Consider the following 27,450-nt stretch of genomic DNA (forward strand, 5'->3'; position numbering starts at 1 on the left):
ATATATATATATATATATATATATATATATATATATATATATATATATATATATATATATATATATATATATATATATATATATATATATCTTGAAGTGGTGCAGAGGTAACCTGCTTATGGAGCTGCATGAAATTCTCTGCCTTTGCCGGAGAGAAGGAGAGGTGCCACAGGACATGAGGGACGCCAACATCGTCACGCTGTACAAGAATAAAGGTGACAGGGGTGACTGCAACAGTTACTGGGGCATCTCCCTCCTCAGCATTGTCGGAAAGCTGTTTGCTCGAGTCGCACTGAAGAGGCTCCAAGTACTTGCAGAGTCTGTCCAGAATCACAGTGTGGATTCCTAGCTAACAGGTCTACCATGGACATGGTCTTTTCCCTCAGACAACTGCAGGAGAAATGCAGGGAACAAAAGCAGCCACTCTTTGTAGCCTTCATAGATCTGACGAGGTCGCCTTCGACCTCGTCAGCAGGGATGGCCTGTTCAAGATCCGCCCCAAGATCGGATGCCCACCCAGGCTCCTCAGCATCACCAGATCCTTCCACGAGAGCATGAGGGGCACCGTGGTCTTTGATGGCTTAACATCAGACGCCTTCGTCATCCGAAGCGGAGTAAAGCAGGACTACGTCCTGGCTCCAACCCTATTCATGATTTTCTTCGCAGTTATGCTGCAGGACGCCTTCGGATCTGCCACGGAAGGCATCTACCTCCGACCAGGTCGGACGGAAAGCTCTTCAACCTCGCCAGGCTAAGAACCAAGACAAATGTTCAACTGAGGTGTCTGCGCGACTGCCTTTTAGCCGACGACGCATCAGTCACTGCCAACTCGCCTGAAAACCTCCAACGGCTCATGACCCGCTTCAACGAGGCCCTGTCAGGCCTTCGGACTCACCATCAGCCTGAAGAAAACACAAGTCCACAAGGAGTGGACTCCACAAGGATCTGACATCGGCATCGATTACAAAGTGGAAATCGTTCACGACTTCGTATACCTGGGCTCCACAATCTCTGACTCCCTCTCTCTTGACACGGACCTCAACAAACGCCTCAGTAAGGCATCTACTACCATGTCCAGACTGACAAAAAGAGTGTGGGCCAACAATAGGCTAACTGAGTATACTAAGATTCAGGTTTACAGAGCCTGTGTCCTGAGCACTCTCCTTTATGGCAGTGAGTCTTGGACACTCCGCGCCCGTCAGGAAAGACAGCTGAATGCCTACCACATGTGCTGCCTTAGACACATCTTGGACATCACCTGGCAGGACAAGGTGACAAACAACAACGTCTTGAGGAGAGCAAGAATCACCAGCATGTACACAATGCTGAAACAGAGACGAATGCGCTGGCTCGGGCACGTTGTGCGAATGGGCGACGGCAGGATCCCCAAGGATCTCCTGTATGGAGAGCTGAGGCAGGGAAAGCGTCCAACAGGCAAGCCCCAGCTACGGTACAAAGACGTATGCAAGAGGGACCTGAAAGCCATGGACGTCGATCTAGCTATATGGGAGACACTGGCTGCAGACCGTTCAGCCTGGAGGCAGTCTGTTCAAAGAGGTCTCTCCAAGTTCGAGGAGTCACTTGCTAAGGAATCGGAGGCAAAGAGACAGAGAAGGAAAGCCGGTAGCCAGGAAGACAGACCAGAATCGGACTTCGTTTGTGCTCGGTGTGGGATGGACTGCCACTCTCGGATTGGCCTCATCAGTCACACCAGACGCGGCACCAGGATTGACCACTAGGGCGCAACTCCATAGTCTCCGAGACTGAAGGATACCTACTACTGTGTCAATATATAACAATATTAATTTATATTTGAGAAAATTCCCATTTTGAATAAACAGCATGTTTGTATATTCTGTTCATTTAAAACGGGAATGTTCTCAAATATAAATTAATATTGTAATAACATATTGTGCATATATAGGCATAGGTTAGGTTAGGTGTATAGGTTCTGTTGGCGATTATTTGTATTTGTAGTACGTGGGTGGAGCATTTACAGCGTTGTGGTTCGAACAAAATTCGTCAGTGAAACACTTGTTCCGGATATGTTCGAACGTCAGCAGTTGTGAGTCGTGTGTAAACCGCTTTTCATTCATAAACAGGGGGTTTGGCGGGTGGATGGAATCACTTTTGGGTCTTTGTTTGGCGGACGGGCTGGTATTGGAGATTGTGTTCATTTTTGCACATTCATTCATTCACATTGGGGGGTGGATATTGTGTCCACCCCCACCCCCCTGGTGTGGTTGTGTCCACCCCCACCCCCCTGGTGTGGTTGTGTCCACCCCCACCCCTCTGATGTGGTTGTGTCCACCCCCACCCCCCTGGTGTGGTTGTGTCCACCCCCACCCCTCTGGTGTGGTTGTGTCCCCCCCCTGGTGTGGTTGTGTCCACCCCCACCCCCCCTGGTGTGGTTGTGTCCACCCCCCCTGGTGTGGTTGTGTCCACCCCCCACCCCCTGGTGTGGTTGTGTCCACCCCCACCCCCCCTGGTGTGGTTGTGTCCACCCCCACCCCCCCTGGTGTGGTTGTGTCCACCCCCACCCCCCCTGGTGTGGTTGTGTCCACCCCCACCCCTCTGGTGTGGTTGTGTCCACCCCCACCCCTCTGGTGTGGTTGTGTCCCCCCCCTGGTGTGGTTGTGTCCACCCCCATCCCCCCTGGTGTGGTTGTGTCCACCCCCACCCCCCTGGTGTGGTTGTGTCCACCCCCACCCCTCTGGTGTGGTTGTGTCCCCCCCCCCTGGTGTGCTTGTGTCCACCCCCACCCCCTGGTGTGGTTGTGTCCACCCCCACCCCCCTGGTGTGGTTGTGTCCACCCCCACCCCCCTGGTGTGGTTGTGTCCACCACCACCCCCCTGGTGTGGTTGTGTCCACCCCCACCCCTCTGGTGTGGTTGTGTCCCCCCCCTGGTGTGGTTGTGTCCACCCCCACCCCCTGGTGTGGTTGTGTCCACCCCCACCCCCTGGTGTGGTTGTGTCCACCCCCACCCCCTGGTGTGGTTGTGTCCACCCTGGTGTGGTTGTGTCCACCCCCACCACCACCCTGGTGTGGTTGTGTCCACCCCCACCCCCACCCTGGTGTGGTTGTGTCCACCCCCACCCACCTGGTGTGGTTGTGTCCACCCCCACCCCCCCTGGTGTGGTTGTGTCCACCCCCACCCCCCCTGGTGTGGTTGTGTCCACCCCCACCCCCCCTGGTGTGGTTGTGTCCACCCCCACCCCCCCCCCCCCTGGTGTGGTTGTGTCCACCCCCCACCCCATGGTGTGGTTGTGTCCACCCCCACCCCCCCTGGTGTGGTTGTGTCCACCCCCAACCCCCTGGTGTGGTTGTGTCCACCCCCACCCCCCCTGGTGTGGTTGTGTCCACCCCCACCCCCCCTGGTGTGGTTGTGTCCACCCCCACCCCCCCTGGTGTGGTTGTGTCCACCCCCACCCCCCTGGTGTGGTTGTGATCACCCCCACCCCCCCCTGGTGTGGTTGTGTCCACCCCTACCCCCCCTGGTGAGGTTGTGTCCACCCCCACCCCCTGGTGTGGTTGTGTCCACCCCCACCCTGGTGCGGTTGTGTCCACCCCTACCCCCCCTGGTGAGGTTGTGTCCACCCCCACCCCTGGTGTGGTTGTGTCCACCCCTACCCCCCCTGGTGTGGTTGTGTCCACCCCCACCTCCCTGGTGTGGTTGTGTCCACCCCCCCCTGGTGTGGTTGTGTCCACCCCCACCCCCCCTGGTGTGGTTGTGTCCACCCCCCCCTGGTGTGGTTGTGTCCACCCCCACCCCCCACCCCCTGGTGTGGTTGTGTCCACCCCCACCCTGGCGTGGTTGTGTCCACCCCTACCCCCCCTGGTGTGGTTGTGTCCACCCCCACCCCCACCCTGGTGTGGTTGTGTCCCCCCCCCCCTGGTGTGCTTGTGTCCACCCCCACCCCCTGGTGTGGTTGTGTCCACCCCCACCCCCCTGGTGTGGTTGTGTCCACCCCCACCCCCCTGGTGTGGTTGTGTCCACCACCACCCCCCTGGTGTGGTTGTGTCCACCCCCACCCCTCTGGTGTGGTTGTGTCCCCCCCCTGGTGTGGTTGTGTCCACCCCCACCCCCTGGTGTGGTTGTGTCCACCCCCACCCCCTGGTGTGGTTGTGTCCACCCCCACCCCCCCTGGTGTGGTTGTGTCCACCCCCACCCCTCTGGTGTGGTTGTGTCCACCCCCACCCCCCTGGTGTGGTTGTGTCCACCCCCACCCCCCTGGTGTGGTTGTGTCCACCCCCACCCCTCTGGTGTGGTTGTGTCCCCCCCCTGGTGTGGTTGTGTCCACCCCCACCCCCTGGTGTGGTTGTGTCCACCCCCACCCCCTGGTGTGGTTGTGTCCACCCCCACCCCCTGGTGTGGTTGTGTCCACCCTGGTGTGGTTGTGTCCACCCCCACCACCACCCTGGTGTGGTTGTGTCCACCCCCACCCCCACCCTGGTGTGGTTGTGTCCACCCCCACCCACCTGGTGTGGTTGTGTCCACCCCCACCCCCCCTGGTGTGGTTGTGTCCACCCCCACCCCCCCTGGTGTGGTTGTGTCCACCCCCACCCCCCCCCCCCTGGTGTGGTTGTGTCCACCCCCCACCCCATGGTGTGGTTGTGTCCACCCCCACCCCCCCTGGTGTGGTTGTGTCCACCCCCAACCCCCTGGTGTGGTTGTGTCCACCCCCACCCCCCCTGGTGTGGTTGTGTCCACCCCCACCCCCCCTGGTGTGGTTGTGTCCACCCCCACCCCCCCTGGTGTGGTTGTGTCCACCCCCACCCCCCTGGTGTGGTTGTGATCACCCCCACCCCCCCTGGTGTGGTTGTGTCCACCCCTACCCCCCCTGGTGAGGTTGTGTCCACCCCCACCCCCTGGTGTGGTTGTGTCCACCCCCACCCTGGTGCGGTTGTGTCCACCCCTACCCCCCCTGGTGAGGTTGTGTCCACCCCCACCCCTGGTGTGGTTGTGTCCACCCCTACCCCCCCTGGTGTGGTTGTGTCCACCCCCACCTCCCTGGTGTGGTTGTGTCCACCCCCCCCTGGTGTGGTTGTGTCCACCCCCACCCCCCCTGGTGTGGTTGTGTCCACCCCCCCCTGGTGTGGTTGTGTCCACCCCCACCCCCCACCCCCTGGTGTGGTTGTGTCCACCCCCACCCTGGCGTGGTTGTGTCCACCCCTACCCCCCCTGGTGTGGTTGTGTCCACCCCCACCCCCACCCTGGTGTGGTTGTGTCCAACCCCCACCCCGCCCTGGTGTGGTTGTGTCCACCCCCCCTTGGTGTGGTTGTGTCCACCCCTACCCCCCCCTGGTGTGATTGTGTCCACCCCTACCCCCCCTGGTGTGGTTGTGTCCACCCCTACCCCCCCCTGGTGTGGTTGTGTCCACCCCTACCCCCCCCCTTGGTGTGGTTGTGTCCACCCCCACCCTGGTATGGTTGTGTCCACCCCCACCCCCACCCTGGTGTGGTTGTGTCCACCCCACCCCCCCTGGTGTGATTGTGTCCAAGCCCCACCCCCCCTGGTGTGGTTGTGTCCACCCCCACCCCCCTGGTGTGGTTGTGTCCAACCCCCACCCCCCCCTGGTGTGGTTGTGTCCACCCCCACCCTGGTGTGGTTGTGTCCACACCCCCCCCCCCTGGTGTGGTTGTGTCCACCCCTACCCCCCCCTGGTGTGGTTGTGTCCACCCCCACCCCCCTGGTGTGGTTGTGTCCACCCCCACCCCCGCCTGGTGTGGTTGTGTCCATCCCCACCTCCCTGGTGTGGTTGTGTCCACCCCCCCTGGTGTGGTTGTGTCCACCCCCACCCCCCTGGTGTGGTTGTGTCCACCCCCCCCCCTGGTGTGGTTGTGTCCACCCCCACCCTGGTGTGGTTGTGTCCACCCCCACCCCCCCCTGGTGTGGTTGTGTCCACCCCCACCCCCCCCTGGTGTGGTTGTGTCCATCCCCACCCTGGTGTGGTTGTGTCCACCCCCACCCCCCCTGGTGTGGTTGTGTCCACCCCCACCCCCCTGGTGTGGTTGTGATCACCCCCACCCCCCCTGGTGTGGTTGTGTCCACCCCTACCCCCCCTGGTGAGGTTGTGTCCACCCCCACCCCCTGGTGTGGTTGTGTCCACCCCCACCCTGGTGTGGTTGTGTCCACCCCTACCCCCCTGGTGAGGTTGTGTCCACCCCCACCCCTGGTGTGGTTGTGTCCACCCCCACCTCCCTGGTGTGGTTGTGTCCACCCCCCCCCCTGGTGTGGTTGTGTCCACCCCCACCCCCCCTGGTGTGGTTGTGTCCACCCCCCCCCCCTGGTGTGGTTGTGTCCACCCCCACCCCCCCTGGTGTGGTTGTGTCCACCCCCACCCCCCCCCCTGGTGTGGTTGTGTCCACCCCCACCCTGGCGTGGTTGTGTCCACCCCTACCCCCGCCCTGGTGTGGTTGTTTCCACCCCCACCCCCACCCTGGTGTGGTTGTGTCCAACCCCCACCCCCCCCTGGTGTGGTTGTGTCCACCCCCCCCCCTGGTGTGGTTGTGTCCACCCCTACCCCCCCCTGGTGTGGTTGTGTCCACCCCTACCCCCCCTGGTGTGGTTGTGTCCACCCCTACCCCCCCTGGTGTGGTTGTGTCCACCCCTACCCCCCCCTTGGTGTGGATGTGTCCACCCCCACCCTGGTGTGGTTGTGTCCACCCCCACCCGCCCCCTGGTGTGGTTGTGTCCACCCCCACCCCCCCCCCCCCTGGTGTGGTTGTGTCCACCCCCCCCCTGGTGTGGTTGTGTCCACCCCTACCCCCCCTGGTGTGGTTGTGTCCACCCCCCCTGGTGTGGTTGTGTCCACCCCTACCCCCCCCTGGTGTGGTTGTGTCCACCCCTACCCCCCCCCCCTGGTGTGGTTGTGTCCACCCCCACCCCCCCTGGTGTGGTTGTGTCCGCCCCCACCCTGGTGTGGTTGTGTCCACCCACCCTGGTGTGGTTGTGTCCACCCCTACCCCCCCCTGGTGTGGTTGTGTCCACCCCTACCCCCCCCCCTGGTGTGGTTGTGTCCACCCCCACCCCCCCTGGTGTGGTTGTGTCCACCCCCACCCTGGTGTGGTTGTGTTCACCCCCCCTGGTGTGGTTGTGTCCACCCCCACCCCCACCCTGGTGTGGTTGTGTCCAACCCCCACCCCCCCCTGGTGTGGTTGTGTCCACCCCCCCCCTGGTGTGGTTGTGTCCACCCCTACCCCCCCTGGTGTGGTTGTGTCCACCCCTACCCCCCCTGGTGTGGTTGTGTCCACCCCTACCCCCCCCCTGGTGTGGTTGTGTCCACCCCTACCCCCCCCTTGGTGTGGATGTGTCCACCCCCACCCTGGTGTGGTTGTGTCCACCCCCACCCGCCCCCTGGTGTGGTTGTGTCCACCCCCACCCCCCCCCTGGTGTGGTTGTGTCCACCCCCCCCTGGTGTGGTTGTGTCCACCCCTACCCCCCCTGGTGTGGTTGTGTCCACCCCCCCTGGTGTGGTTGTGTCCACCCCTACCCCCCCCTGGTGTGGTTGTGTCCACCCCTACCCCCCCCCCCTGGTGTGGTTGTGTCCACCCCCACCCCCCCTGGTGTGGTTGTGTCCACCCCCACCCTGGTGTGGTTGTGTCCACCCCCACCCGCCCCCTGGTGTGGTTGTGTCCACCCCCACCCCCCCCCCTGGTGTGGTTGTGTCCACCCCCCCCTGGTGTGGTTGTGTCCACCCCTACCCCCCCTGGTGTGGTTGTGTCCACCCCCCCTGGTGTGGTTGTGTCCACCCCTACCCCCCCCCTGGTGTGGTTGTGTCCACCCATACCCCCCCCCCCTGGTGTGGTTGTGTCCACCCCCACCCCCCCTGGTGTGGTTGTGTCCACCCCCACCCTGGTGTGGTTGTGTCCACCCCCCCTGGTGTGGTTGTGTCCACCCCTACCCCCCCTGGTGTGGTTGTGTCCACCCCTACCCCCCCCCTGGTGTGGTTGTGTCCACCCCCACCCCCCCTGGTGTGGTTGTGTCCACCCCCACCCTGGTGTGGTTGTGTCCACCCCCCCTGGTGTGGTTGTGTCCACCCCCACCCCCACCCTGGTGTGGTTGTGTCCAACCTCCACCCCCCCCTGGTGTGGTTGTGTCCACCCCCCCCCTGGTGTGGTTGTGTCCACCCCTACCCCCCCCCTGGTGTGGTTGTGTCCACCCCTACCCCCCCTGGTGTGGTTGTGTCCACCCCTACCCCCCCCCTGGTGTGGTTGTGTCCACCCCTACCCCCCCCTTGGTGTGGATGTGTCCACCCCCACCCTGGTGTGGTTGTGTCCACCCCCACCCGCCCCCTGGTGTGGTTGTGTCCACCCCCACTCCCCCCCTGGTGTGGTTGTGTCCACCCCCCCCTGGTGTGGTTGTGTCCACCCCTACCCCCCCTGGTGTGGTTGTGTCCACCCCCCCTGGTGTGGTTGTGTCCACCCCTACCCCCCCCTGGTGTGGTTGTGTCCACCCCTACCCCCCCCCCTGGTGTGGTTGTGTCCACCCCCACCCCCCCTGGTGTGGTTGTGTCCACCCCCACCCTGGTGTGGTTGTGTCCACCCCCCCTGGTGTGGTTGTGTCCACCCCTACCCCCCCCTGGTGTGGTTGTGTCCACCCCTACCCCCCCCCTGGTGTGGTTGTGTCCACCCCCACCCCCCCTGGTGTGGTTGTGTCCACCCCCACCCTGGTGTGGTTGTGTCCACCCCCCCTGGTGTGGTTGTGTCCACCCCCACCCCCCCTGGTGTGGTTGTGTCCACCCCCACCCTGGTGTGGTTGTGTCCACCCCCCCTGGTGTGGTTGTGTCCACCCCTACCCCCCCTGGTGAGGTTGTGTCCACCCCCACCCCTGGTGTGGTTGTGTCCACCCCCACCTCCCTGGTGTGGTTGTGTCCACCCCCCCCCCCCTGGTGTGGTTGTGTCCACCCCCACCCCCCTGGTGTGGTTGTGTCCACCCCTCCCTGGTGTGGTTGTGTCCACCCCCACCCCCCCTGGTGTGGTTGTGTCCACCCCCACCCCCCCCCCTGGTGTGGTTGTGTCCACCCCCACCCTGGCGTGGTTGTGTCCACCCCTACCCCCCCCTGGTGTGGTTGTGTCCACCCCTACCCCCCCCTGGTGTGGTTGTGTCCACCCCCACCCCCCCTGGTGTGGTTGTGTCCACCCCCACCCCCCTGGTGTGGTTGTGATCACCCCCACCCCCCCTGGTGTGGTTGTGTCCACCCCTACCCCCCCTGGTGAGGTTGTGTCCACCCCCACCCCCTGGTGTGGTTGTGTCCACCCCCACCCTGGTGTGGTTGTGTCCACCCCTACCCCCCCTGGTGAGGTTGTGTCCACCCCCACCCCTGGTGTGGTTGTGTCCACCCCCACCTCCCTGGTGTGGTTGTGTCCACCCCCCCCTGGTGTGGTTGTGTCCACCCCCACCCCCCCTGGTGTGGTTGTGTCCACCCCCCCCTGGTGTGGTTGTGTCCACCCCCACCCCCCCTGGTGTGGTTGTGTCCACCCCACCCCCCCCCCTGGTGTGGTTGTGTCCACCCCCACCCTGGCGTGGTTGTGTCCACCCCTACCCCCCCCTGGTGTGGTTGTGTCCACCCCCACCCCCACCCTGGTGTGGTTGTGTCCAACCCCCACCCCCCCCTGGTGTGGTTGTGTCCACCCCCCCCCCCCCTGGTGTGGTTGTGTCCACCCCTACCCCCCCCTGGTGTGGTTGTGTCCACCCCTACCCCACCTGGTGTGGTTGTGTCCACCCCTACCCCCCCCTGGTGTGGTTGTGTCCACCCCTACCCCCCCCCCTTGGTGTGGATGTGTCCACCCCCACCCTGGTGTGGTTGTGTCCACCCCCACCCGCCCCCTGGTGTGGTTGTGTCCACCCCCACCCCCCCCCCCTGGTGTGGTTGTGTCCACCCCCCCCTGGTGTGGTTGTGTCCACCCCCCCCTGGTGTGGTTGTGTCCACCCCTACCCCCCCTGGTGTGGTTGTGTCCACCCCCCCTGGTGTGGTTGTGTCCACCCCTACCCCCCCCTGGTGTGGTTGTGTCCACCCCTACCCCCCCCTGGTGTGGTTGTGTCCACCCCCACCCCCCCTGGTGTGGTTGTGTCCACCCCCACCCTGGTGTGGTTGTGTCCATCCCCCCTGGTGTGGTTGTGTCCACCCCTACCCCCCCCCTGGTGTGGTTGTGTCCACCCCTACCCCCCCCCCTGGTGTGGTTGTGTCCACCCCCACCCCCCCTGGTGTGGTTGTGTCCACCCCCACCCCCCTGGTGTGGTTGTGTCCACCCCCCCTGGTGTGGTTGTGTCCACCCCCACCCCCCCTGGTGTGGTTGTGTCCACCCCCACCCTGGTGTGGTTGTGTCCACCCCCCCCTGGTGTGGTTGTGTCCACCCCTACCCCCCCTGGTGAGGTTGTGTCCACCCCCACCCCTGGTGTGGTTGTGTCCACCCCCACCTCCCTGGTGTGGTTGTGTCCACCCCCCCCCCTGGTGTGGTTGTGTCCACCCCCACCCCCCCTGGTGTGGTTGTGTCCACCCCCCCCTGGTGTGGTTGTGTCCACCCCAACCCCCCTGGTGTGGTTGTGTCCACCCCCACCCCCCCCCCTGGTGTGGTTGTGTCCACCCCCACCCTGGCGTGGTTGTGTCCACCCCTACCCCCCCCTGGTGTGGTTGTGTCCACCCCTACCCCCCCCCCTGGTGTGGTTGTGTCCACCCCCACCCCCACCCTGGTGTGGTTGTGTCCAACCCCCACCCCCCCCTGGTGTGGTTGTGTCCACCCCCCCCCCCTGGTGTGGTTGTGTCCACCCCTACCCCCCCCTGGTGTGGTTGTGTCCACCCCTACCCCCCCTGGTGTGGTTGTGTCCACCCCTACCCCCCCCTGGTGTGGTTGTGTCCACCCCTACCCCCCCCCTTGGTGTGGATGTGTCCACCCCCACCCTGGTGTGGTTGTGTCCACCCCCACCCGCCCCCTGGTGTGGTTGTGTCCACCCCCACCCCCCCCCTGGTGTGGTTGTGTCCACCCCCCCCTGGTGTGGTTGTGTCCACCCCTACCCCCCCTGGTGTGGTTGTGTCCACCCCCCTGGTGTGGTTGTGTCCACCCCTACCCCCCCCTGGTGTGGTTGTGTCCACCCCTACCCCCCCCTGGTGTGGTTGTGTCCACCCCCACCCCCCCTGGTGTGGTTGTGTCCACCCCCACCCTGGTGTGGTTGTGTCCACCCCCCCTGGTGTGGTTGTGTCCACCCCTACCCCCCCCTGGTGTGGTTGTGTCCACCCCTACCCCCCCCTGGTGTGGTTGTATCCACCCCCCCCTGGTGTGGTTGTGTCCACCCCTACCCCCCCCTGGTGTGGTTGTGTCCACCCCTACCCTCCCCCTGGTGTGGTTGTGTCCACCCCCACCCCCCCCCCCTGGTGTGGTTGTGTCCAACCCCCCCCCCCTGGTGTGGTTGTGTCCAGCCCCACCCTGGTGTGGTTGTGTCCACCCCCCCCCTGGTGTGGTTGTGTCCACCCCCCCCCTGGTGTGGTTGTGTCCACCCCCCCCTGGTGTGGTTGTGTCCACCCCCCCCTGGTGTGGTTGTGTCCACCCCTACCCCCCCTGGTGTGGTTGTGTCCACCCCTACCCCCCCTGGTGTGGTTGTGTCCAAGCCCCACCCCCCTGGTGTGGTTGTGTCCACCCCCACCCCCCTGGTGTGGTTGTGTCCACCCCCACCCCCCTGGTGTGGTTGTGTCCACCCCCCCCCCTGGTGTGGTTGTGTCCACCCCCACCCCCCTGGCGTGGTTGTGTCCACCCCTACCCCCCCTGGTGTGGTTGTGTCCACCCCCCCTGGTGTGGTTGTGTCCACCCCCACCCTGGTGTGGTTGTGTCCACCCCCCCCCTGGTGTGGTTGTGTCCACCCCCACCCCCCCTGGTGTGGTTGTGTCCAAGCCCCACCCCCCCCCCCTGGTGTGGTTGTGTCCAACCCCCACCCCCCCCTGGTGTGGTTGTGTCCAACCCCCACCCCCCCCTGGTGTGGTTGTGTCCACCCCCACCCCCCCTGGTGTGGTTGTGTCCACCCCCCCTGGTGTGGTTGTGTCCACCCCCACCCCCTGGTGTGGTTGTGTCCACCCCCACCCCCCCCTGGTGTGGTTGTGTCCACCCCCACCCCCCCTGGTGTGGTTGTGTCCACCCCCCCCCTGGTGTGGTTGTGTCCACCCCCACCCCCCCCTGGTGTGGTTGTGTCCACCCCACCCTGGTGTGGTTGTGTCCACCCCCACCCCCCTGGTGTGGTTGTGTCCAACCCCACCCCCCTGGTGTGGTTGTGTCCACCCCCACCCCCCCTGGTGTGGTTGTGTCCACCCCCACCCCCCCTGGTGTGGTTGTGTCCACCCCCCCCCCCTGGTGTGGTTGTGTCCACCCCCACCCCCTGGTGTGGTTGTGTCCACCCCCACCCCCCATGGTGTGGTTGTGTCCACCCCCCCCCCCTGGTGTGGTTGTGTCCACCCCCACCCCCCCTGGTGTGGTTGTGTCCACCCCCACCCCCCCTGGTGTGGTTGTGTTCACCCCCACCCCCCCTGGTGTGGTTGTGTCCACCCCCCCTGGTGTGGTTGTGTCCACCCCCACCCCCCCTGGTGTGGTTGTGTCCACCCCCACCCCCCCTGGTGTGGTTGTGTCCACCCCCACCCCCCCTGGTGTGGTTGTGTCCACCCCCACCCCCCTGGTGTGGTTGTGTCCACCCCCACCCCCCCCCTGGTGTGGTTGTGTCCATCCCCACCCCCCCCTGGTGTGGTTGTGTCCACCCCCACCCCCCCTGGTGTGGTTGTGTCCACCCCCACCCCCCCTGGTGTGGTTGTGTCCACCCCCACCCCCCCTGGTGTGGTTGTGTCCACCCCCACCCCCCCCCCCCCTGGTGTGGTTGTGTCCATCCCCACCTCCCTGGTGTGGTTGTGTCCACCCCCACCCCCCCTGGTGTGGTTGTGTTCACCCCCACCCCCCCTGGTGTGGTTGTGTCCATCCCCACCTCCCTGGTGTGGTTGTGTCCACCCCCACCCCCCCTGGTGTGGTTGTGTCCACCCCCACCCCCCCTGGTGTGGTTGTGTCCACCCCCACCCCCCCTGGTGTGGTTGTGTCCACCCCCCCCCCCTCTGGTGTGGTTGTGTCCACCCCCACCCCCTGGTGTGGTTGTGTCTACCCCCACCCCCCCTGGTGTGGTTGTGTCCACCCCCCCCCCTGGTGTGGTTGTGTCCACCCCCACCCTGGTGTGGTTGTGTCCACCCCCACCCCCCCTGGTGTGGTTGTGTCCACCCCCACCCCCCCTGGTGTGGTTGTGTCCATCCCCACCCTGGTGTGGTTGTGTCCACCCCCACCCCCCCTGGTGTGGTTGTGTCCACCCCCACCCTGGTGTGGTTGTGTCCACCCCCACCCCCCCTGGTGTGGTTGTGTCCACCCCCACCCCCCCTGGTGTGGTTGTGTCCACCCCCACCCCCCCTGGTGTGGTTGTGTCCACCCCCACCCTGGTGTGGTTGTGTCCACCCCCACCCCCCCTGGTGTGGTTGTGTCCACCCCCACCCCCCCCTGGTGTGGTTGTGTCCATCCCCACCCTGGTGTGGTTGTGTCCACCCCCACCCCCCTCTGGTGTGGTTGTGTCCACCCCCACCCTGGTGTGGTTGTGTCCACCCCCACCCCCCTCTGGTGTGGTTGTGTCCACCCCCACCCCCCTCTGGTGTGGTTGTGTCCACCCCCCCCCCTGGTGTGGTTGTGTCCACCCCCACCCCCCTGGTGTGGTTGTGTCCACCCCCACCCCCCTGGTGTGGTTGTGTCCACCCCCACCCCTCTGGTGTGGTTCTGTCCCCCCCCCCCTGGTGTGGTTGTGTCCACCCCCACCCCCTGGTGTGGTTGTGTCCACCCCCACCCCCTGGTGTGGTTGTGTCCACCCCCACCCCCCCTGGTGTGGTTGTGTCCACCCCCACCCCTCTGGTGTGGTTGTGTCCACCCCCACCCCTCTGGTGTGGTTGTGTCCCCCCCCTGGTGTGGTTGTGTCCACCCCCACCCCCCCTGGTGTGGTTGTGTCCACCCCCACCCCCCCTGGTGTGGTTGTGTCCATCCCCACCTCCCTGGTGTGGTTGTGTCCACCCCCACCCCCCCTGGTGTGGTTGTGTCCACCCCCACCCCCCCTGGTGTGGTTGTGTCCACCCCCACCCCCCCTGGTGTGGTTGTGTCCACCCCCCCCCCTCTGGTGTGGTTGTGTCCACCCCCACCCCCTGGTGTGGTTGTGTCTACCCCCACCCCCCCTGGTGTGGTTGTGTCCACCCCCCCCCTGGTGTGGTTGTGTCCACCCCCACCCTGGTGTGGTTGTGTCCACCCCCACCCCCCCTGGTGTGGTTGTGTCCACCCCCACCCCCCCTGGTGTGGTTGTGTCCATCCCCACCCTGGTGTGGTTGTGTCCACCCCCACCCCCCCTGGTGTGGTTGTGTCCACCCCCACCCTGGTGTGGTTGTGTCCACCCCCACCCCCCCTGGTGTGGTTGTGTCCACCCCCACCCCCCCTGGTGTGGTTGTGTCCACCCCCACCCTGGTGTGGTTGTGTCCACCCCCACCCCCCCTGGTGTGGTTGTGTCCACCCCCACCCCCCCCTGGTGTGGTTGTGTCCATCCCCACCCTGGTGTGGTTGTGTCCACCCCCACCCCCCTCTGGTGTGGTTGTGTCCACCCCCACCCTGGTGTGGTTGTGTCCACCCCCACCCCCCTCTGGTGTGGTTGTGTCCACCCCCACCCCCCTCTGGTGTGGTTGTGTCCACCCCCCCCCCTGGTGTGGTTGTGTCCACCCCCACCCCCCAGGTGTGGTTGTGTCCACCCCCACCCCCCTGGTGTGGTTGTGTCCACCCCCACCCCTCTGGTGTGGTTCTGTCCCCCCCCCCTGGTGTGGTTGTGTCCACCCCCACCCCCTGGTGTGGTTGTGTCCACCCCCACCCCCTGGTGTGGTTGTGTCCACCCCCACCCCCCCTGGTGTGGTTGTGTCCACCCCCACCCCTCTGGTGTGGTTGTGTCCACCCCCACCCCTCTGGTGTGGTTGTGTCCCCCCCCTGGTGTGGTTGTGTCCACCCCCACCCCTCTGGTGTGGTTGTGTCCCCCCCCTGGTGTGGTTGTGTCCACCCCCACCCCCCCTGGTGTGGTTGTGTCCACCCCTACCCTCCCCTTGGTGTGGTTGTGTCCACCCCTACCCCCCCCTGGTGTGATTGTGTCCACCCCCACCCCCCCCCTGGTGTGGTTGTGTCCACCCCCACCCCCCCCTGGTGTGGTTGTGTCCACCCCCACCCCCCCCCTGGTGTGGTTGTGTCCACCCCTACCCTCCCCTTGGTGTGGTTGTGTCCACCCCTACCCCCCCCCTGGTGTGGTTGTGTCCACCCCTACCCTCCCCCCCCAGGTGTGGTTGTGTCCACCCCTACCCTCCCCTGGTGTGGTTGTGTCCACCCCTACCCCCCCCTGGTGTGGTTGTGTCCACCCCTACCCCCCCCCCTGGTGTGGTTGTGTCCACCCCTACCCCCCCCCCTGGTGTGGTTGTGTCCACCCCTACCCTCCCCTTGGTGTGGTTGTGTCCACCCCTACCCCCCCCCTGGTGTGGTTGTGTCCACCCCTACCCTCCCCTTGGTGTGGTTGTGTCCACCCCTACCCTCCCCTTGGTGTGGTTGTGTCCACCCCTACCCTCCCCTTGGTGTGGTTGTGTCCACCCCTACCCCCCCCCCTGGTGTGGTTGTGTCCACCCCTACCCTCCCCTTGGTGTGGTTGTGTCCACCCCCACCTTGGTGTGGTTGTGTCCACCCCTACCCTCCCCTTGGTGTGGTTGTGTCCACCCCCACCCTGGTATGGTTGTGTCCACCCCTACCCTCCCCTTGGTGTGGTTGTGTCCACCCCCCCCCCTGGTATGGTTGTGTCCACCCCTACCCTCCCCTTGGTGTGGTTGTGTCCACCCCCACCTTGGTGTGGTTGTGTCCACCCCTACCCCCCCCCCTGGTGTGGTTGCGTCCACCCCCACCCCCCCTGGCGTGGTTGTGTCCACCCCCCAATACGTCCCATCTATGGCATCGACAAATCCGTTCAAAATACGAGGCATTATTCCTCATTTTAAACCTCCGTAACTTTAACGGTCTCTCTACCTCGGCATCATTGGGTTTGGTGGGGTGCTAGGGTTGGCGCGCTTCTGGTTGGGCCAAAACAGTTCTATTTTTTACGGAGTGACCACAGAGGCCATCCTTGGGGGGGGGGGGACAGCAGCTGGTCTCCACAGGACCCAAATTAAACAACACAGGACTTAATCTGGTCATGTTTATTCCCAGTACAAACAAGGCGGCCCAGGACGGACCTTCGTATATACATGTAAACTGTGTTAACTCCGGTGCTTTGTACATGTGTAGAGGCTGGGGGGGCGGGGGCCTCGGTGACTAGCGGGGAGGGAGAGAGGGAGATACTGGGAGGAGTGAGGGAGGGAGAGAGGGAGATAGAGGGTGGAAAGAGGGAAGAGTGTCTGTGATACTGAGAGAGAGAGAGAGAGAGAGAGAGAGAGAGAGAGAGAGAGAGAGAGAGAGAGAGAGAGAGAGAGAGAGAGAGAGATGGGGGGCGGGGGGCGTGATGGAGGGGGTGGTCAACACAGCCACATAATACTGATCACAACAATACAGTCAACACTCTCCAACATAACAGCGGTCAACATTAACCAATTAACAATAACATCAATGGTAACTTTTACCACAAACCTCAGATAAAGAAGTGAATTAAATGCCTCCAATATGAACACATATCATTACTTTATATTAATAATTAATAAGTTTATTTATAATATTATCGACAATTTATGATTACCAATATTTATTATATAATATATATTATATAATATTATCGACAATTGAATAATGATAAAAAATAATTTGAGTAATATATCAATATAAAATATAGTTACATTTAATTAAAAAATTGCGCTTTAGAACATTCTTAATCAGTTTAAAATGTCAAAAAAAAATTATAACATTTAAATATTAAGAAACGAGTATTTGCGTTTTTAAAGTATTTGAACATTTGTGGAATTTGCTGAAACACGAACAAAAGTCTTCGTTGATCTCACTCGTTGGTCGCGTTTGTTAATCACATTTAAATGAGTCTACGCTTTTGTTGACAGTTTACTCTCAGAAGCACTTAAGACAGTCTCCAGTTATTGTCGCTATGGTCGTCCAGTCACCAGGACCCAGTTTGTTCAGGACTCCAACATGTGAAGACTGAGCCGTCCAGAGTCAGTTCAGAGAGCTGTGTGACGCTTCATGTGAAGACTGAGCCGTCCAGAGTCAGTTCAGAGAGCTGTGTGACCCAACATGTGAAGACTGAGGCGTCCAGAGTCAGTTCAGAGAGCTGTGTGACCCAACATGTGAAGACTGAGCCGTCCAGAGTCAGTTCAGAGAGCTGTGTGACCCAACATGTGAAGACTGAGCCGTCCAGAGTCAGTTCAGAGAGCTGTGTGACCCAACATGTGAAGACTGAGCCGTCCAGAGTCAGTTCAGAGAGCTATGTGACGCTTCATGTGAAGACTGAGGCGTCCAGAGTCAGTTCAGAGAGCTATGTGACCCAACATGTGAAGACTGAGCCGTCCAGAGTCAGTTCAGAGAGCTATGTGACCCAACATGTGAAGACTGAGGCGTCCAGAGTCAGTTCAGAGAGCTGTGTGACCCAACATGTGAAGACTGAGGCGTCCAGAGTCAGTTCTGAGAGCTGTGTGACCCAACATGTGAAGACTGAGCCGTCCAGAGTCAGTTCAGAGAGCTATGTGACGCTTCATGTGAAGACTGAGGCGTCCAGAGTCAGTTCAGAGAGCTATGTGACCCAACATGTGAAGACTGAGCCGTCCAGAGTCAGTTCAGAGAGCTATGTGACCCAACATGTGAAGACTGAGGCGTCCAGAGTCAGTTCTGAGAGCTGTGTGACCCAACATGTGAAGACTGAGGCGTCCAGAGTCAGTTCAGAGAGCTATGTGACGTTTCATGTGAAGACTGAGGCGTCCAGAGTCAGTTCAGAGAGCTGTGTGACCCAACATGTGAAGACTGAGCCGTCCAGAGTCAGTTCAGAGAGCTGTGTGACCCAACATGTGAAGACTGAGCCGTCCAGAGTCAGTTCAGAGAACTGTGTGACCCAACATGTGAAGACTGAGCCGTCCAGAGTCAGTTCAGAGAGCTATGTGACCCAACATGTGAAGACTGAGGCGTCCAGAGTCAGTTCAGAGAGCTATGTGACGCTTCATGTGAAGACTGAGGTGGTCTGACCTGGAGAAAGCCCGCTCACATAGTCGACACTGGAAAGGTCGATCTCCAGTGTGTTTACGGTAGTGTCGAGTCAGTTCGTCGGACCTGGCGAACTTCCAGCCACAACCCTTCCACTTACAGGTGTAGGGCTTCTCCCCGGTGTGAGTCCTCAGGTGGGCCTTCAGGTGGGAAGACTTGGTGTAGGTCTTCAAACATCCGGGTTGTGGGCAGTTGTGGATGATTAGTCGTCTGCGGGCGCGGCGTCTTCGTGGGCGTGGGGGCGTGGGCGTGGTCGATGGGGGTAGCGTGGGCGGGCATAGAACAGGGGCGGCCACAATACCAGGGGCGTGGGGGGATGATGGGGGGGTTAATACCACGCCCGTGCCGCCCCAGTATTGGTACATAGTGCCAAACGTCGCCTGCGTTGAGGGCGTGGAGGACTGCGTGGTGGTGTAGGCGTGGGTGGTCGTACTGGGGGCGTGGCACGTGGTGTAGGCGGCGTGGGCGGCTGTACTGGGGGCGTGGGTGGCTGTACTGAGGGCGTGGGCGGTGGTGAAGGCGGCGCGGGCGTGGACGGTGGTGGTATAAGCGGTGGTGATAGCCGCGGGGTGAGGGTAGTGGTGGTAGTGGTAGACGGGACGCCCCGTGCCCTCAGCGTACCCATACTCCTGCTGTGGGTACTGCTGCTGTTGTCGCTGCTGCTGCTGCTGCTGCTGCGGTCTGTGGTGTGGCTCCTGCTGGAGGCGCGGCGGAGGCAGGAACTGAGGAACCACCTGCTCATAATCAGCTTTAGCGGAGCCAAAAGCTGCAGCGATGGAGGGTAGAGCCACGTGTCCGGCGCCCTTGTGGTCGGCCTCCTCCAGCACCTGCTGCTGCTGCTGCTGCTGCTGGTGGTGCTGGTGGTGGTGGTGGTCGGGTATTGGAGGCGTGGGAGGGTAGGGCACGGGGGAGTGTACACTCGTGTCCCCCTTCACGAAGGTCTCGTGTTGCTCAGCCTGCAACACGACAGGACTCGTCTCCTCCAGCAACACAGACTCTAGATCAAGCCACATCTGCAACACAAACAAATCTAAAATAAGATTTCAATTCCGGGTTCGTCATTAAGTAGAATAAGCCAATTTAAAATCAAATTAGAACACGTAAGTCCTTCTGAAAGGCACTTAATTAATTATATAATATTTTCTCACTAATGGATCACGAATTTATACAAAAACAAAATAGCATCTGCTTTCACAAACGAGGTTTGAGTCCATTGTGTGAGGAAGTACATATTGAGTGCATGGTTTGACTTACCTCATTAAATTCTGAGAGGCAGGAGGACGAGGGCACTTGGCCATAGGAAGGCGGCCGCTCCGTCGCTAGCTCCATCCCGCACCGCTAACACTCGCTGTCGGCCACTTGCGTAAAGCAACTTAGTACACAAGGAAGTGTTATTTTAGGACGCGGGAGGATGCCTTACACAGGTCCTTCAAGCATCAACCTCCGGAGGTAACTGACGGGCCGCCACACCTGCTGTTCTGCGCTCCACCTTGCGCACCACGACAGTTGCCATATGGATAACTATTCTAAATTTATCGTAACATTTATTCAAAATTTTGCCTTAAATTGAACGCTCTTGAGTCCATAAATATATTTTATATACAAAAATAAAGAAGCTAGATATTTCATCAATGATATTAAGGGTTAATTTATTATTAACAAAGCCAAATAGAAACGCAATCACTCAAGCATGACATCACTGTCCACCAATCAGCGCTCATCGCAGCATCACCAACCAATGAGAACGGAGCAAGTGGGCGGGACCAAAAAAATCACCGCTAAGGCCCCGCCCCTTAGCAGTCTCAATGAACGGAAATCTCTGTTGGTTCCATTTTCCGCGTGTAATATTAAAAAACATTTTAGGAAGCAAAACTAATCCGGCAGGTTGGCGCTGCCGATAGAACAGTTGTGAGGCTTGTTCTCGTTGAATGCTGAGCGGGAATAATTTGCATAAGAAGCAGTGAAGATATGTAAATTTTGGCACACATGAATTTCTCCCATGCAAGATGGATGCCTTTGATCTGTTGATACTTGACGGGTAACTAATGTGGATGATTTTGACCTCCAGCTTAGTATTAGCGGCCTGTGTCTGTGTGTGTGTGTGTCTGTACTCACCTAGTTGTGTTTGCGGGGGTTGAACTCTGGCTCTTTGGTCCCGCCTCTCAACCGTCAATCAACAGGTGTACAGGTTCCTGAGCCTATTGGGCTCTATCATATCTACACTTGAAACTGTGTATGGAGTCAGCCTCCACCACATCACTTCCTAGTGCATTCCATTTGTCAACCACTCTCACACTAAAAAAGTTCTTTCTAATATCTCTGTGGCTCATTTGGGCACTCAGTTTCCACCTGTGTCCCCTTGTGTGTGTGTGTGTGTGTGTGTGTGTGTGTGTGTGTGTGTGTGTGTGTATGTGTGTGTGTGTGTGTATGTGTGTGTGTGTGTGTGTGTGTGTGTGTATGTATGTGTGTGTCTGTGTGTCTGTGTGTGTGTGTGTGTGTCTCTAGATGGGAGCGAACTTGTGCTTCATATAAGGCTGTGCAGCCCTTGCTGTCAAGGTGTGAGATGCGCCGTGGAGCTGTAAGTGTCCTGGCTGACGTTTGGGCTAGGTTGAGCACGTGGCTCTTCGTTGTCATTGAAGAGTCGAACTTCATTCCTAAGATGTCATTTCTTTTGTGAACTCGAGGGTTTTGTCACCCATTTGCAAGCGTGTCTGATTCGCCTAGTGCAGTCCAGTTATCATCATCGCTTGTGTCTTCTCGGCCACAAATGTGACCTGCCATCTCCTGCCCCGAGGTAGAAATTGCTGAAAGTTGGTGATTGATGATTCTTGCGGCAGTTGGCATTTCCTCCTTGCTGTATGTGAAGGTCAGAGTGCAGTCATCAGCATAGGCTTGAGCTTCAGGAATGAGATGAAGTAGATCGTTGCAATAAACATTCCACAGCAGAGGGCCAAGCACACTACCCTGTGGAACGCTGCCACCAGTTTAGTGGCTTACAGATTCTATACCATTGAGGACTGCCCTTAGAGTCCGTTCTTGAAGGTGGTCTTTTATTAACACTAAGATGGTGCCTGAGATGCCTAGTGCTTGAAGCTTCACTAGTAATCCAGAGTGCCAGACCCGACCACAGGCTCCTGCTGTGTCTAGAGCAACAACACAGCTGAGCTTGGACTCATCCAGTGACTGATGCCACTTAGTTCAGAGGTTTAGCGAGAGATCAGCAGCAGATCAGCCTTTTCTAACACCATACTGTCGATCACATATTAGCCGATGACGGTCACAAAATGATACAATTTGCTGAGGGATTAATGATTTAAGGATCTTGCCAGTACTGGAGATCAGTGACACAGGTCTGTAGTTACCAACTACTGAGCGGCGGACCACATTCCTTGAGCCAGGCAGAGTTGGTAGAGGCAGGTGAGAGGTGGAGCCGACAGGTCAGCGCAGCTGCGTAGTAGTGGTGGACTGACCTTATCTGGCCCCCACAGCTTGGGTTGTGTCTAGTGTGTTAAGGTGATGGAGAACATTCTCTCTCTCTGTGTCTCTCTGTCTCTGTCTCTCTCTTTCTCTCTCTCTCTCTCTCTGTCTCTCTCTTTCTCTCTCTCTCTCTCTCTCTCTCTCTCTCTCTCTCTCTCTGTCTCTCTCTCTCTCTCTCTCTCTCTCTCTCTCTCTCTCTCTCTCTCTCTCTCTCTCTCTCTCTCTCTCTCTCTCTCTCTCTCTCTCTCTCTCTCTCTCTCTCTCTCTGTCTCTCTTTCTCTCTCTCTCTCTCTCTCTCTCTCTCTCTCTCTCTCTCTCTCTCTCTCTCTCTCTCTCTCTCTCTCTCTCTGTCTCTGTCTCTCTCTCTCTCTCTCTCTCTCTCTCTCTCTCTCTCTCTCTCTCTCTCTCTCTCTCTCTCTCTCTCTCTGTCTCTCTCTCTCTCTCTCTCTCTCTCTCTCTCTCTCTCTCTCTCTCTCTCTCTCTCTCTCTCTCTCTCTCTCTCTCTCTCTCTCTCTCTCTCTCTCTCTCTCTCTCTCTCTCTCTCTCTCTCTCTCTCTCTCTCTCTCTCTCTCTCTCTCTCTCTCTCTCTCTCTCTGTCTCTGCCTCTGTCTCTGTCTCTGTCTCTGTCTCTCTCTCTCTGTCTCTGCCTCTGTCTCTGTCTCTCTCTTTCTCTCTCTCTCTCTCTCTCTCTCTCTCTCTCTCTCTCTCTCTCTCTCTCTCTCTGTCTCTGCCTCTGTCTCTGTCTCTGTCTCTCTCTCTCTCTCTCTCTCTCTCTCTCTCTCTCTCTCTCTCTCTCTCTCTCTCTCTCTCTCTGTCTCTGCCTCTGTCTCTGTCTCTGTCTCTGTCTCTCTCTTTCTCTTTCTCTCTCTCTCTCTCTCTCTCTCTCTCTCTCTCTCTCTCTCTCTCTCTCTCTCTCTCTGTCTCTGTCTCTGTCTCTCTCTTTCTCTCTCTCTCTCTGTCTCTCTCTTTCTCTCTCTCTCTCTCTCTCTCTCTCTCTCTCTCTCTCTCTCTCTCTCTCTCTCTCTCTCTCTCTCTCTCTCTCTCTCTCTCTCTCTCTCTCTCTCTCTCTCTCTCTGTGGCAGGGGTGAGGATGTTCCAGAGTGTAGAGTTGGTTGTGGGGGCGCGGGGTGGGGGCCTGCTCCCCCTCCAGGTCCACCAGCCACACCAGGTGAAGGACCTCAACACAACAATACACTTTAGGTGTATTACACCTACAGTAGAACTCTAAGAAACACAATAAATAATAGTGTCGGGGGGACAGGAAGCCAGAGTGTATGCATGCATGTTAGGCTTATATTGCCCCTCCCCCCCCTCAGGGTAGAATTACTGACCCCACCGAGGATGCAACCCCCATAACGAGCTGACTAACTGCTGAGTACGTACTCACTGCTAGGTGAACAGACGCATTAGGTGATAAGACATGCGCCCAACCATTTATGTCCCGCCTGGGATTCGATACCGGAATTCTCGATTGTGCGTCGGGAACGAAGCCCACTGTGCTACGAGGAAATATAGAGGACATAAACGCTGTTGCCTTCACAGTGACCCCGAGATGTTATTGTAATAACCGAGACGTAGATGAAGGTAGACAACAGGCAACTATTAACTCAATATCAGTTAAAGAGATTCAGATATTTCACACAGACATGTTAGAGGCGGCGGAGAGTAGCCATATAGAGCACGTCGTCATAAACAAAGGACAAGCGTGGTCCAGACACCTGCCAACACCTGCCAACACCCACCAACACCCACCAACACCCGCCAACACCCACCAACACCCACCAACACCCACCAACACCCACCAACACCCACCAACACCCACCAACACCCACCAACACTCGCCAACACCCACCAACACCCACCAACACCCACCAACACCCACCAACACCCACCAACACCCACCAACACTCGCCAACACCCGCCAACACCCACCAACACCCACCAACACCCACCAACACCCACCAACACTCGCCAACACCCACCAACACCCACCAACACACACCAACACTCGCCAACACCCACCAACACCCACCAACACTCGCCAACACCCACCAACACCCACCAACACTCGCCAACACCCGCCAACACTCGCCAACACCCGCCAACACCCACCAACACCCACCAACACCCACCAACACCCACCAACACTCGCCAACACCCACCAACACCCACCAACACCCACCAACACCCACCAACACCCACCAACACTCGCCAACACCCGCCAACACCCACCAACACCCACCAACACCCACCAACACCCACCAACACTCGCCAACACCCACCAACACCCACCAACACTCGCCAACACCCGCCAACACCCGCCAACACCCACCAACACCCACCAACACCCACCAACACCCACCAACACCCACCAACACTCGCCAACACCCACCAACACCCACCAACACTCGCCAACACCCACCAACACCCACCAACACCCACCAACACCCACCAACACCCACCAACACCCACCAACACCCACCAACACCCACCAACACCCGCCAACACCCACCAACACCCACCAACACCCACCAACACCCACCAACACTCGCCAACACCCACCAACACCCACCAACACTCACCAACACCCACCAACACCCGCCAACACCCACCAACACCCACCAACACCCACCAACACCCGCCAACACCCACCAACACCCACCAACACCCACCAACACCCACCAACACCCGCCAACACCCACCAACACCCACCAACACTCGCCAACACTCGCCAACACTCGCCAACACCCACCAACACCCACCAACACCCACCAACACCCACCAACACCCGCCAACACCCACCAACACCCACCAACACCCACCAACACCCACCAACACCCGCCAACACCCACCAACACCCACCAACACCCACCAACACCCACCAACACCCGCCAACACCCACCAACACCCACCAACACCCACCAACACCTGCCAACACCCACCAACACCCACCAACACCCACCAACACCCACCAACACTCACCAACACCCACCAACACCCGCCAACACCCGCCAACACCCTGTAATGATCTGGGGCTCAGCTCATTGGTTCTCCCTTCTCCCCTCTTTTCCCTCTCCTTCTCCCCTCCTTTCCTTCTCCCTCTCCCCTCCTTCCTTCTCCCCTCCCCTTGGCCGTCATTCGTCTCCTCTCCTCTTCCCCCCCCCCCCCTGCCGCCCATTTGTCAGGGTCAAGAGGTTGACCTGAGGGTAGGGTGGTCGTGGATACCTTGGCTTCTCCCACTCAACTTCCCCACTCAGATATTTCCCTCTCCACCCCCTCTCATCCCACCGCTGCCACCATTGTAATGACCGCTTACCCTGTCGTAATAACCGCGGCCTCTATTGTAATAACCCAATGTTCCCCAGTATTAATCCTGTTATCTTGTGATCTCTCATAATCGTACTATACGCTCTCTATTGTAAATCTCTGTCTCTCTCCACTCAATACCCCAGCTTAACACTGTTACAGGCCAGCATGACCCCTCACTGGACGGCCACGTATATAAGAGGAATATTAAATGAGGAAGATACACCAAGGACAGTTGGCCAGGGCCAAAATAATGGGTGGAGCCCTGGGGCTGTATTAGATGGTGGGAGGAGCAATCCTTCCCAGCAATAAGTTGGAAAAACTAAATTTCATGAGTGTGTCTTGGGAGTGTATTAGGAACAGGGCCGCAAGCCCGTATCCTCGGGGCTGAGGGCAGCCATCAACATCTTGGCCGTGGTGCGGGTATTTAAGGTATAGTAGCACTTGAGTTTTGTGTCCTCGGTAAATATCCATTGTGCCTCTAGGGAAATAGAATAGGTTATGTGTTCAAATTGTCTTAATTTACATGTTTCATAAAATAAATTGTATAGCTTGTCCAGTGGTATTCACTTAACTTCCCTTTTATATATTTTGCTACTTTGTCATTTTTAGGTGTTGTATTGGAAGCCCCCATGTTCTCCTACTATTAATCGATACTAAAGTTGCCCTTGGATTTAAATTAGTAACGTAAATTACACAAACTAATTTTCCAGAATTTACTACTGAAATTCATATTACCCGGAGTCCCATGATTACTGATTCCTTGCCTTCCTGGGGGATCGGTGATTGACACATTCAGGTATGGTTGGTCGGGAAGGTGGTGGCAGTGTAAATGTGTTATGTTATTGTTTTTAACTAATAACCCTTGTCCTTGGTGTATCTTCCTCATTTAATATTCCTCTTATATACGTGGCCGTCCAGTGAGGGGTCATGCTGGACTGTAACAGTGTTAAGCTGGGGTATTGAGTGGAGAGACAGAGATTTACAATAGAGAGCGTATAGTACGATTATGAGAGATCACAAGATAACAGGATTAATACTGGGGAACATTGGGTTATTACAATAGAGGCCGCGGTTATTACGACAGGGTAAGCGGTCATTACAACCCGCCAACACCCGCCAACACCCACCAACACCCGCCAACACCCACCAACACCCACCAACACCCACCAACACCCGCCAACACCCACCAACACCCACCAACACCCACCAACACCCACCAACACCCACCAACACCCACCAACACCCACCAACACCCGCCAACACCCACCAACACCCACCAACACCCACCAACACCCACCAACACCCACCAACACCCACCAACACCCGCCAACACCCGCCAACACCCACCAACACCCACCAACACCCACCAACACTCGCCAACACCCGCCAACACCCACCAACACCCACCAACACGCACCAACACCCACCAACACCCACCAACACCCACCAACACCCACCAACACCCACCAACACCCACCAACACCCACCAACACCCACCAACACCCACCAACACCCGCCAACACCCGCCAACACCCACCAACACCCACCAACACCCACCAACACCCACCAACACCCACCAACACCCACCAACACTCGCCAACACCCACCAACACCCACCAACACTCGCCAACACCCACCAACACCCACCAACACCCACCAACACCCACCAACACTCGCCAACACCCACCAACACCCACCAACACCCACCAACACTCGCCAACACCCACCAACACCCACCAACACCCACCAACACCCACCAACACCCGCCAACACCCACCAACACCCACCAACACCCACCAACACCCACCAACACCCACCAACACCCACCAACACCCACCAACACTCGCCAACACCCGCCATGTTTATCAATGGACCATGTTAGGACTCAACAGTGGAGTGTTGTCGCTGTACTCAGGAACGGATATAAACTCACTTGAACGCGTCCAGGGTAATCATGACGCAGTTAATCCCACAAGTTACAAAGCTGTCATACGAAGAAAGATTGACAAATCTTACATTCTCTTGAAAGGTGAAGAGTTAGGGATGACATGACTCAAGTGTACGAGTGTATGATGGGGCATAACAAGAGAGATATTAATAAGGTATTAAATATATCAACACATAATACTAAAAAATGGATATGCACTCGATAAGTTTAGTATTTGGAAAGACTTGGGTAAATACTGGTTTGGAAACAAGGTTGCTGATTTATGGAATAAACGTTGGATCACTTGATTGTTTCAAGCGTAGGTTAGACATATGAATTTTTTTAATATAAATGAAAGCGTCTATGTATGGGCCAATCGGCTTAATGTAAATTCCTAAATTGTTATGTTATTGTGATATTTGTCCAATCAAGATGTTCCACCACCATCTTTCTCATTCATGTCTCCAGCACATGTAGGGTT

At 58.9% G+C, this 27,450-nt stretch overlaps 2 protein-coding genes across 2 annotated transcripts; one reads left to right on the forward strand and one right to left on the reverse strand.

Moving 5' to 3' along the window:
* The first annotated feature begins 554 nt into the window (after positions 1-554).
* Positions 555-18,176, forward strand: LOC138372129 (uncharacterized). Its single transcript, XM_069337441.1, has 4 exons — positions 555-720; positions 804-876; positions 17,163-18,033; positions 18,135-18,176. The coding sequence occupies exons 1-4, from the start codon at positions 555-557 to the stop codon at positions 18,174-18,176; spliced, it is 1,152 nt and encodes a 383-aa protein (XP_069193542.1).
* LOC123765788 (Kruppel-like factor 3) lies at positions 16,246-19,746 on the reverse strand. The gene is made up of 2 exons (XM_045754539.2): positions 19,511-19,746; positions 16,246-19,269 (listed from the first exon to the last, which is right to left on the reverse strand). Exons 1-2 carry the CDS (start codon positions 19,583-19,585, stop codon positions 18,193-18,195), a joined length of 1,152 nt encoding a protein of 383 aa, XP_045610495.1. The 5' UTR covers positions 19,586-19,746; the 3' UTR covers positions 16,246-18,192.
* Positions 19,747-27,450: the final 7,704 nt, after the last annotated feature.

The sequence above is a fragment of the Procambarus clarkii genome, chromosome 37, assembly GCF_040958095.1.
Source record: "Procambarus clarkii isolate CNS0578487 chromosome 37, FALCON_Pclarkii_2.0, whole genome shotgun sequence".
In the NCBI taxonomy this organism is placed as follows: Eukaryota; Metazoa; Arthropoda; class Malacostraca; order Decapoda; family Cambaridae; genus Procambarus; species Procambarus clarkii.